The 12313-nt window shown below is 48.2% G+C and overlaps 1 protein-coding gene across 2 annotated transcripts in view; it reads right to left on the reverse strand.

Moving 5' to 3' along the window:
• The window catches only part of GALM (galactose mutarotase), a 57709-nt gene extending 46097 nt beyond the window's left edge, over positions 1–11612 (reverse strand). For both annotated transcript variants that reach the window (XM_089326537.1, XM_002709910.6), the window contains exon 1: positions 11396–11612. In XM_089326537.1, the coding sequence (XP_089182663.1) occupies positions 11396–11585 (190 nt within the window). In that variant the 5' untranslated portion in view covers positions 11586–11612. The remainder of the gene's footprint in view (positions 1–11395) is intronic.
• Between the last annotated feature and the right edge of the window lie 701 nt (positions 11613–12313).

The following is a 12313-nucleotide window of genomic DNA, read 5'->3' on the forward strand; positions in this document are numbered from 1 at the left end:
ATGGTTCAAGTCCTTGGGCACCTGCGTGGGAGACCCAGAAGCAGCTCCTGGCTCCTGGCTTTGCATTGGTGCAGCTCCGGCCATGGGGGCTATCTGGGGAGTGAACCAGCAGATAGAAGACCTCTCTCTCTCTGCCTCTGCCTCTCTGTAACTTTGCGTTTCAAATACATAAAATAAATCTTTTTTTTTTAAAAAAAAGAAAGTTCTATGGCATTGCAGGTTGTAGCTATACCCGCTACTCCGCTCTGGCCCCCAGAAAGTTTTAAAGAACTTTATAAAGCCCAAAAAATATAAATCCTCCTTAATCTCATCATTAGAGAGAACAACTATTAATATTCTCATATCCATCCTCCCACGTTTTAGTGTATACATACATGAGTTTTTTTCTTTTTTAAAAATGTTGTCTCTTTTTTAATGTTTATCCATCTTTATTTATTTGAAAGGTAGGAGAGGGAGAGAGAGCGGGAGAGAGAGTGAGAGAGAGAGAGAGAAAGGGAATCTTCCATCCTAATGATTCACTCCCTAAATGCCCCCCAAGAGCCACAGCTGGGTTAGGCCAACAGAGGAGTCAGGAACTCCTTGGGTCTCCCCCATGGTGGCAGGGACTCAAGTACTGAAGACACTGTCTGCTGCCTCTCAGGCACATTAGCAGGAAGCTGTATCAGAAGGCAGAGGCAGGACCCTCTGACCCCAGGTGTTTTAACACAGGGAGCGCATATCCCAAACAGCAGCTGAACTGGCTGCACCCTAACCTGCTGTGCCATAATGCCTGCCCCTCCCCTCTTTTTTTCCTTTTTATTAAACTAGAACCTTGCCTTGTAACTATAACACTGCCTTGTAATCTGCTTTTTCCTAGGCCAACCAATCTTCTTTACTAAAAAATTATGCTTTTGTGTAGTCTTGAGAGGCAACTTTTTTTCTTTTTGAAAATTATACATGAAAATATTATTTAAAGACAGTTAAATAATAGATTAGGCTTGCTAGAGGAAATATAGAATACTCACTTAAATTTGAATTTTAGATAGAGAATGAGTAATTTCTTAGGATAAGGGTATATCATCATACATGGGACATATGTATACTTGAGGAGTCTAAGTTGTTTATCTGAAATTCAAATTTAAGTGGGCATCCAGATTTTTATCTGCCAAATCTGGCAAACTTAATAAAAAGTAAAATATGGAAACCCTCCTTCACCCTCAACTCTCCTTCCCCACAGTAGCCACTGTTAGTAGTGTGACTATGCTCTTTTCTTCCCTTTGAATTAACTATATATAAACATATATATAAACACATCTGTAAACACTGTTTGGTAAGTTTTCATTTTTAACTGTCTTAGGAACCCTCCACATCACTGTATTTATATCTACCATACTCCATTTCACGGCTACACAGTCCACGGAGGAGCATAAGTGGGTGCTGGGTGTTTTGGGGGAGAGCTATAAAATGCAATGTAGCATCTCTGTAGTTACACATTGGTGCATGGGCATAAACAATATTTTCCTTCTCTTTAAGTTTCTCTGTGTTCACTTTACAGAAGAGATTAAGGTTTGGAGAGAGTTTTGTGTTATCTACAAAAGTACTCCCTACTGTCTTTCACTCTGTTGCATTCGGACCTGCTGGGCACACTGTATCTGACAGGTCTACTTTAGAGCAGCAGAAAAGGCAGTTCAAGTACATGAGCCATGTTTCCACAGCTAGAGGGGCTCTCAAGCTCATGAGGCCAGTTCCAGGTCACAGGTTCCCATCACCCAACTGGCTGGGCACAAGTTAAACATTAAATCATTCTCAGTTCAGGTTCACGATACTGGTTCTTCCCTTGCTAATCTGTAGGTGTCTCAGCACCTTGCCCAGGGACTAACATAAAAGCTAACACTCACTGAGAACTTCCTATGTCCAATCACTTTGGGAGTGCTCCACATTTGTTTATTTTTATTTAAGAGTCAGAGAGTTAGAAAGAGCTCCCATCCTCTAGATCATTCCCCGGGTGCCTGCGATGGCTGGGCCTGGAGCCAGGGGAGCACAGTCCAGGTCTCCCAAGTGGGTGGCACATACCCAGTGACTTGCACTACCACAGCTGTCTCTCAGGGGCTACATTAGCAGGAAGCTGGAGTCAAGAGGTGGAGCAGGAATCAAACCCAGGCACTGCAATATAGGAGGCAGGCATCTTACCCACTGGGCTAAATGCCTGCTCCCTTAAGCACTCTACAAGCAACTCATTCCACCCTCAGAACATTTCTCTGAGGTAAGTACTACTTATGCTCCACTTTTTACACAAGGACATGAGATCAGAAACATTAAGTAACCTCCCCCCAAAACACCTGCTTGCGGAAGAAACCAGATTTGAACCCAAGCAGGCACTCGGATTACTGAGTCAAATGTTCTGTTTTTTTCCTTTTTTGAAAGGCAAAAAGAGATTTTTCATTTGCTAGTTCAATTTCCAAATTCTTGCAACATCAGGGACTAGGTTAGGCTGATGTCAGGAACCTGGGACTCAATCCAGGTTGCCCACACTGGTGAGCCATCATTGGCTACTCCCACATTAGCAGGAAGCTGAAATGGGGAGTGACCAGGACTTGAACCCAGGCCCTCTGCTCCAACTCCCACTCCATATTCTTTTTTTTTTTTTTTTTTTTTTTTTTGACAGGCAGAGTTAGACAGTGAGAGAGAGAGAGACAGAGAGAAAGGTCTTTCTTCTGTTGGTTCACCCCCTAAATGGCTGCTACAGCTGGCGTGCTGCGCCAATCTGAAGCCAGGAGCCAGGTGCTTCTTCCTGGTCTCCCATGTGGGTGCAGGACCCAAGCAGTTGGGCCACCCTCCACTGCACTCCCGGGCCACAGCAGAGAGCTGGACTGGAAGAGGAGCAACCGGGACAGAACCTGGCGCCCCAACTGGGACTAGAACCCGGGGTACCGGCGCCGCAGGTGGAGGATTAGCCAAGTGAGCTGCGGCGCTGGCCACCACTCCATATTCTTAAGCATCACAATACCAGTTATTCCTTGGGATCCCTGAGGGATTGATTCCAGGGACCCTCTCTTTGGTACCTCTTATGTAAAATGGCATAGCATCTGCATATAAACTTCACACATCCTCTTGAGTACTTTAAATTATCTCTAGATTACTCATAATACCTAATGCAATGTAAATACTATGTAAATAGTCATTATACTGCATTGTTTAAGGAATAATGATGGCCGGCGCTGCGGCTCAATAGGCTAATCCTCTGCCTGCAGCGCCGGCACACCAGGTTCTAGTCCCGGTCGGGGTGCCAGCTGTCCGAGTTGCTCCTCTTCCAGGCCAGCTCTCTGCTGTGGCCAGGGAGTGCAGTGGAGGATGGCCCAAGTGCTTGGGCCCTGCACCTGCATGGGAGACCAGGAGAAGCACCTGGCTCCTGCCTTCGGATCAGCGCGATGCACTGGCCGCAGCGGCCATTGGAGGGTGAACCAACGGCAAAGGAAGACCTTTCTCTCTGTATCTCTCTCTCACTGTCCACTCTGCCTGTCAAAAAAAAAAAAAAAAAAAGGAATAATGACAAGAAAAAAGTCTGTACATGTTCAGCACAGAGGCAATTTTTTTTTTCTGAATATTTTGGACCTGAGGCTGGTTGAGTCCACAGATGTAAAGGGCCAACTACATTCGGAAAGCACAACGCCTCTGGTGGGTTGACGTTACTATCATTCCTAGACACAGGCTGGGCGGATCTCTGCCAGCTCCCACCTCTCTCCTCATCCTCCTCTCTTTCTGAAGCTGTAGCTATACCAGTTAACCAAAAGGAGGCCCAAGAGCCAAACAACCTATTATTCTTGGTCTGCTTTATCTGCTTTTCAGAATCTGCAGGATAGAAAAGAGGGTGATAATTTTCCTGCCCATCATAAAGAGTCACGACCCAGGTAAGCATAACAAGTGTTTTTGATCACAGTTTCACATGACATGGGAACCTTCCTTTAGAAGATCCACAGACCTAGGAGAACTGTCCACTCTCACGCTCAGGTTCAGCAAAGCACTGAGAGCCATGCAGAAATGAAATTGAACAAAAAGGGTCTGATCTACCAATAAGAGCGGGAGCTGGAATACCCCGCAAGGCTTGTCTCTCTTCTTTCTTCTCGGCCTCTCTATGCAGCCTTCCTTCCTTAAGGGAATGGCGTGTCAGAGAATTTCCTGATGGCCAACTCTTACATAAAAAGCTCAGAGAGAGGCCGGTGTTGAGGTGCAGCAGGTTAAGCGGCCCCCTGCAGTGCCGGCATCCCATATGGGTGCTGGTTCCAGTCCCAGCTGCTCCACTTCTGATCCAGCTCCCCGCTAATGTGCCCGGGGAAAGCAGCAGAGGATGGCCCAGGTGCTGGGAGAACCAGATGGAGGTGCAGGCTCCTAACTTTGGCTTGGCCCAGACCCAGCTATTTTGGCCATTTTGGGGGTGAACTGGCATATGGAAGACTTTCTCTTTCTGACTCTGCCTCTCAAATAATTAAACAAATCTTTAAAAAGATGGTAAAAAATATTAGGGTAATATTTTCAGGTTCTATGGCTGGCCTTGAGGAAAAGGGGTTCCAGTTTCTACGACCTGCCTTGGGGAAGAGGAATTCTAATCTCTGAGGCTTGCTTAGGGGGAAGAGACTGAGGATGGGAGCTAGAAGGGCAGAAGTCACAGAAACTTTGCTTCTGAGTTCAATACCTTTTGGGTATTATTTTCTGATTCCCAACAAAGCTCAAAAAATATAAAGCTGAATTTTTGTCTAAAAGCTTTTTGACTGCTGCTATTTTTGAGTCTTACCTTGATTCATTCAACAAATGTGCACTGAGCCCCCACTCTCTGCCAGAGGCATAGCAGGCACTGGAGACAACTACAAACCCAACCGCATGGTTCCTGCCACGTGGGTTCACAAGAATCCCCTCAGAAAACAATTCCCGGCCGCATCTAATCAGCCATGGAGACAACAAGCTCTTGCCAATTTCTTGGTTGAGATGAATGGCTTTTAAGAATTAAACTAAACCATAAAAGGATGGCCAAAATGGAAAGCAACTAAAAATTTTTTTGATTAATTGAAAAAATTTTTTAAATGTGTTTCTGAGAGACAGAGACTGGAAGACACAGAGATCCCATCTGCTGGTTCACTTCCCAATCCTTGCAATGGCTGAAGCTGGGCTGGGCAAAAGCCGAGAGCCAGGAAATCAATGCTGTCCTCCCAAGTGGGTGGCAGGGATCCAGGACTCAGCCATCATTGCTGCCTCCTGGGGTGCCCATTACAGGAAGCTGGAATTAGGAACCAGAGCCAATAATCAAACCCATGTACTTCAGTATGGAACCAGGCAGCTTATCCAATGTTTTTATTTTAAGATTTGCTTATTTGAGGGGCTGACGCTGTGGCGTAGTGGGTAAAACCATCGCCTGCAGTGCCGGCATCCCATATGAGTGGCAGTTTGAGTCCTGGCTGTTCCACTTCTGATCCAGCTCTCTGCTATAGCCTGGGAAAGCAGCACAAGATGGCCCAAGGCCTTGGGCCCCTGTACCTGTGTAGGAGATCCAGAAGAAGCTCCTGGCTCCTGGCTTCAGATCAGCACAGCTCCAGCTGTTGCGGCCATTTAGGGAGTGAACCAACTGATGGAAGACATCTCTCTCTCTCTCTCTCTCTAACTCTGCCTTTCAAATAAATAAAATTTTGAAAAAGATTTGCTTATTTGAAAGATAGAGCCTCAGAAAGGAAGAAACAGATATATATATATATATATATAGAGAGAGAGAGAGAGAGAGAGAGAGAGAGAGAGGGAGATTGATTCTCCATCTGCTAGTTCATTCCCCAAATGGTGGGTAATAGCAAGGGTTGGGCCAAGCCAAAGCCAGGAGCCAAGAACTCCACCCAGGTTTCCCACATGAGTGGCAGGGGACTAGGAACTTGGGCCATCCTCTACTGCTTTCCCAGGTGCATTAGCAGGGAGCTGGATTGGAAGCAAAGTAGTTGGGACTTGAACCAACACTTGGATACGAGTGAGATGCTGGCATCACAAGTGGTGGCTGAATTTGCTGTACCCCAACTCCAGCCCCCTTAACCAGTGTTTTAACCGGTAGGCCTAATGCCCACCTCTAAAGTGTAGTTTTGAAATGCAGAAAATACTGTTTTCCATGAAAAGTCCAAAGTTCCTAGGTCAAGTCATGAATGCTGATTTTATCAGGTCAGGTGCTAGGATGAGGAAAAGAGTAAAGTTGCCCTTTTTTCCTGTACAAGGCCCTGGCCAGAACAAAATAATACACGCTTAACCATGGGACGTGGCCCTTACACTCCTCCAACTCCTCCAAGTACCCAAACTATGACACCCTTCTGGAACAACCCAAACCTTAGCCAGAGTGCCCTGAAATATTACAAAAAAAGAAAAAAGAAAAAAGAAAAAAAAGAGCTATTTTTCACCCAAAACCTCCACCCCTCAAATGCTTTGACTTTGGCTTTATAAGGAAAACAAACTTTAGTTAACAGTCACTTTGATCATTTCAGATATTTTATATATATTTTTAATGGCTGCTAGCTATCCCAGATGTGTCACCATGCTATTTTTTTGCAGGGTTAACAAGGCAAAACAAAAAGTTCTAGTATGGGGCCAGCACTGCGGCGGCGCAGTAGGCTAAGCATCCGCCTGTGGTGCCAGCATCCCATATGTGTCCCAGCTGCTCCTCTTCCGATTCAGCTCTCTGCTCTGGCCTGGGAAAGCAGGAGGGCTGCATGCACGTGGGAGACCCTGAAGAAGCTCCTGGCTCTTGGCTTTGGATGAGTCCAGCTCTGGTCCTTGTGGCCACTTTGGGAGTGAACCAGTGGATGGAAGATCTTTCTATCTTTCCCTCTCTCTGTAACTCTACCTCTCAAATAAATAAATCAATCTTTTTTAAAAAAATTCTAGTAGTATGGGCGCCGTGGCTCACTAGGCTAATCCTCCGCCTTGTGGCGCCGGCACACCGGGTTCTAGTCCCAGTCGGGGCGCCGGATTCTGTCCCGGTTGCCCCTCTTCCAGGCCAGCTCTCTGCTGTGGCCCGGGAGTGCAGTGGAGGATGGCTCAAGGCCCTGCACCCCATGGGAGACCAGGATAAGTACCTGGCTCCTGCCATCGGATCAGTGCATTGCGTGGCCACGGCGGCCATTGGAGGGTGAACCAACGGCAAAGGAAGACCTTTCTCTCTGTCTCTCTCTCTCTCACTGTCCACTCTGCCTGTCAATAAAAAAAAAAAAAAAAAAAAAAAAATTCTAGTAGTATGAGGGAAGATTTTGGGGGCAAAGGATGAGGAAGGGATAAAAATGATGAACTGTTATGCCTCTTGGGTGAGAGGCAAATCGCATACGTGGTCAGATACAATCAGACACATACACAGTCCGTAGCCCTTTGAATCATCACGATTCACTTGTTTTGAGTGAGGGAGTACAGCTGGAGAGATCAAATCACCTGCATGGTCACACAGCTTAGAGACCAGCAGAGAGGTAAACCAGGAATCCTCAGTGTGCCCACCTAGCACACTCAAGCATTTGCAACACTCAGCTGCAGCCTCCTTCCCCAGCCCATCTTCCAAACCCAGGCTTTCTAAAAGTACTAAGTTTATTTTTTCTATTTTTTCCATAATGGCTCTAATGGCTGCATTTTCCATAATGGCAGTAATAGCTGGTGTTTGGTGGTAAGTGGGAGGAAAATGAAAGGGAAGGAATCTCACTCACTGTATGGGGAGACTGTTTATACCCAGGGCTTATAAGCGAATATTCTCATCATAGATTGACAGAAGTCATAATGACTGTGGGTGGGACATGCTGATGGAAAACATTTTTCTTTTTAACAGAACAACTCACAGGAGGCATTACTGATTTTTTTAGGCTGTAACTAAAAGATTGTATAATTTACCTCTTTATTATTTTACAAAAGAAGGATCTCATTTTCCCAGGGAGAAATTGAACCATTCTGACCTCCGGTTATGGCTATCATCCAGGAAATTTATATAACCTATCTGGGAAACTACAGACTGTTCACATCTACTCTGGCAGCTACAAAAGGCCCACGTCTCATGGAATTATTCATGCTCAGCTCTTCTGGCTCGGGATGTTTTTGGCATATGGTATGGTATTATCTTTTTTTTTTTTTTTTTTTTTTTTGACAGGCAGAGTGGACAGTGAGAGAGAGAGACAGAGAGAAAGGTCTTCCTTTGCCATTGGTTCACCCTCCAATGGCCGCCGCGGCCGGCGCGCTGCAGCCGGCGCACCGCGCTGATCCGATGGCAGGAGCCAGGAGCCAGGAGCCAGGTGCTTTTCCTGGTCTCCCATGGGGTGCAGGGCCCAAGCACTTGGGCCATCCTCCACTGCACTCCCTGGCCACAGCAGAGAGCTGGCCTGGAAGAGGGGCAACCGGGACAGAATCCGGCGCCCCGACCGGGACTAGAACCCGGAGTGCCGGCGCCGCTAGGCGGAGGATTAGCCTAGTGAGCTGCGGCGCCGGCCTGGCATATGGTATTATCTTAACATTATTTGCCTCCATTCATTGATACAACTATACAGTTAGGTCCTTAGCCATTTCAGAAGAACATACAATTAAAAGCAGGTCCCTTCCTATCTCTGCACCCCAGCTCCTGAAAGTTCTTACTGCAGGACTACTGTACTACTACTTCAGTTTCTTAACACAGCTTTTAATACACCAGAATTGGTTAGCATAGTAGTAGAGGGCCATCTCATACTTTTTCTGATTGAGATCATTATGCTTCCTGTTACGACACATACGAAGACTTGTTTCTCTGTGGCAATACGAAAAGAATCCACACAAAAAACTGCAAGGCCATAAAAAGGGAACTAGGGCTCACAGCAACCTTGAAGATGGCTAAACATATCAAAAAGTGTTACTTAACATCCTGGGGTTCCCCCCTACCCAGTTTCTTCTCTTTTGAAAAGGGCTTGTTTCCTTTTAAAATAATCGAATGATTTAAACTGCAGCACAAGAATGATAATGTCCAACTTGATCCAGCCTCTAGAAAGATATTTCAAATACTTTGATTTGATCTGGCATTTTGTCAAACTTGTGATGCATCCCAGTAAGGAAATGCTGTTGAACATTCGCAAGAGCTCTTGGTAACAGGGAAGGCAATAAGATACTGACCACACACTGCACTCTCAGCGGAGTGGAGGCCTTTGCTTCCTTTTAAGACCATTTGAGGGGCCGGCATTGTGGCTAAGCTGCCCCCTGTGATGCAGGTACCCCAAACGAGCTCCACTTCCAACACAACTCCCTGCTAATGCTCCTGGGAAGGCAGTGAAGGTGGCCCAAGGACCTGGGCCTCTGCCTTCCATGTAGGAGACCCAGATGGAGTTCCAGACTGCAGGCTTTGGCCCGCCTCAGCCCTGGCCAATGCAGCCATTTGGAGAGTGAACTACCATACCACATGGTTCTCTCTCTCTCTCTCTCTCTCTAACTCTTTCAAATAAATAAATCTTTAAAAAGGAAAAAAAAAAAAAAAACATTTGGGGATAATTCTTTCACCAAGACTCCCACAAGGGTCACAGACTCACAGGGACAACCGTGGGAATGGCCTGGCCCCACCAGCCCTTCCGTGCCTATCAAGACCTGCTTCCCAGGCGTCATGTCACTGCAGCGTGCGCGTCCCAGGAATTCCAAAGACACCTTGTGCTTCTAGATCTGCATGACTCTCCCATCGGAACTAAAAACGGCAAGAAGTGTAGGAGGAGAGAGCGCGTCATCACGGGGCTGACAGTACCTCTCCGAGCAATGGTAAACGCGGCATACGCGCAGATGCCCACGGTTTAGCAGATCCACTGACTCTGGAACTCTGGGCCATCTATCCAATTCTCCCTCGACTCCACTGAGCGAGTTTGCATGAGTCAAGTCATCTCTCTGATTGTTTCTGCCTAGAAAATGGTCCTGCTACTACTGCTACTAGCAGACAAAGGTGACTCAGCAAAATGCTTCCAGAGAGCCCTCTTTGATCGCCTGCCAGCCCTGTCGCCTCCTGATTCGGAAGATATTTTCCCCAGAAGTTGGAGGGGAGTGCAGCCCATTCTCCCTCTCCTCCCTGCACCACTGAGTCTCCTCTAACAGACTCATGTGAGTTACCTAGGGAATTCTGCACAAGGAGGCCACCCCACCCCGCCTTCTCCAAGCCATGCTGTGGCGCAGTGGGTTAAAGCCCTGGCCTGTAAGCACCGGCATCCCATATGGGTGCTGGTTCTAGTACTGGCTGCTCCTCTTCCGATCCAGCTCTCTGCTATGGCCTGGGAAAGCAACAGAAGATGGCCCGAGTCCTTGGGCCCCTGCACTCATTTAGGAGACCCAGAAGAAGCTCCTGGCTCCTGGCTTCAGATTGGCGCAGCTCCAGCCATTGCAGCCATCTGGAGAGTGAACCAGCGGATGGAAGACCTCTCTGTCTCTACCTCTCTCTGTAACTCTTTCAAATAAATTAAAAAAAAAAAAAAAATCTTAAAAAAAAAAAGTGAGACACGACATGGGATCCTCAGATATATCCTTAGGAAAAAGTCTATTACAGAAACAGGGAGCACATTTCAGATTCCTAAGGGGAAAAAAGACAAAACTCTCGCCGGGTTCTGTGGACCCCCAAACAGGAGCCAAGTTACAGTTCTAAAAAAATCAAACAGACAGAAAGACGCACCAAAAGGAAAACCTCAAACCTCCTCTGAGCAGAAGCTGCCCGCACCCCCACCACGGAGGGCACTATTTTTCCATTGCCCTCCGCCGGGTTTATTTCAGACCTCTTGGTCTGTCTAGTACAGCACGGGGCCAAGGGAGCTCCCGCATACATTTGCTTTGCGGTAAAGTCTGTATCCCCAGCTTAAACTGCAGGTCCCTGGAAGGCGGGAACCTTGTTTCTTGTCGAAAGAGCTCACTGCACGAACAGTTTTTAAATGCACGGAATCCTCCACGACTTTGCCCAGGGATTCCCACGGGATGAAAGTCCATCCTAGTTCGAAGGAGACCTCATTTCTAGACACCGAATGGGTATCTAACAGGTGTTCGCTGTTTGGCTGGCAGTCGCGGGTGCTGGGTGCTAAACCCTGGAGACCAGAGCAGCCAGCTTCTCCCCAAAACTCACACTCAGCCTGGCCTCCGAGGCAGTCTGAGAAAGGAAGTAGAAGCCGCCGCCCTCGGGCAGGGCAGGGAGACACACCCCCCTCCCGCCTGCAGCGCCCCTGCCCCGAGGGGCATCCGGCAGTTCAAAGGTCGCCCGAATGAGTAATCAGAGGCCAAATCCTACGGCCATTTCTATTCATTCTGTGCTTTCTCCAAGCACGGGCTCGCCACACCACTCTGAGCTGGCGTTGGACGGTCCCAGGTACCGGGACTTTCTCTCGCTGGCTCCCCGTGCCCGCCTCGCTCACGGTCGGCCTGGAGCGCGGGTCCCAGGTGTTCAACCCACCTTCCAACTCGGCAAAGCCGAGCACCACGTCTGAGACGCTCCCCTGCCTGTCTTTGACCTCCAGGGCGGTGATGGTGCAGCCCCAGGAGATGATGTCCACCCTCAGCAGCTCTGACTGCAGCTGGAACTTCTCCACCGTCCCTGCGCCCGAGGGCAGCTCCCCAAACACGGTTCTGGTCACCGAAACCATTGGGAAAGTTCGGGCTCTTCCAACTCCGGGCGTCCAGCCGGGAGCGCGTCCGGTTTATTGGAGAAGGGGCGGGACTGAGCTCACACTCCTCCCCTTCCACGCCTGGATTGAGGGAGTGACCGCTCCTGGAAAAATACCCTCTGGGGCCTTTCTCTACCGTTCGTCTGCCTGAGGGTGACTGGAAGGCAAACTTTGCAGCCAGCCTCGCTGTCCTCTTCCTATGCCCACCCTGGCTGCACTGCATGTTGGGAATGGTAGTCTTTGGGCGGTGAAATTGCATTTTGGGGCCTGTAGTCTTTGTAAATTCAAATCGTGATTCCCCCGCTTCTCCCGCACGGCTTTCTCAACCTGCGTCGAGCTGGTCATTGAAGTGAAAGGCAGAGAGAGCAAAGTTAGGGACCGTGAGGGGGGATCTCAGGTGTGGGGGGTGGGGGAGGGGATATTCTGGTTTTCACTATTTGTACTGCAGTAGGTTACAGAGGGGTAGGTCATTGCAGGTCCTCAGCACACGAGTGACTAAAGAGCCCTTCTTTTCGTCCCACAGTGTGGAGACCTGGCCAGAGAGGAGGAGTAGCCTACCCAGGGTCAGGCAGCTAGAGCAGGCTTTTGTTCTATGGAGATGATCAGAGACAGCTGCGGACTTTTTCTTCAGAGGAAAGGAAGGGACCTTGGCCTCCTGCCCCTTCAAGTTCCTTTAAGCGGATGCGAGGGTGTGGGTGGAGTGAGGT

Source organism: Oryctolagus cuniculus, chromosome 2 (assembly GCF_051225735.1).
Source record: "Oryctolagus cuniculus isolate XC-2025 breed Fujian yellow rabbit chromosome 2, ASM5122573v1, whole genome shotgun sequence".
In the NCBI taxonomy this organism is placed as follows: domain Eukaryota; kingdom Metazoa; phylum Chordata; class Mammalia; order Lagomorpha; family Leporidae; genus Oryctolagus; species Oryctolagus cuniculus.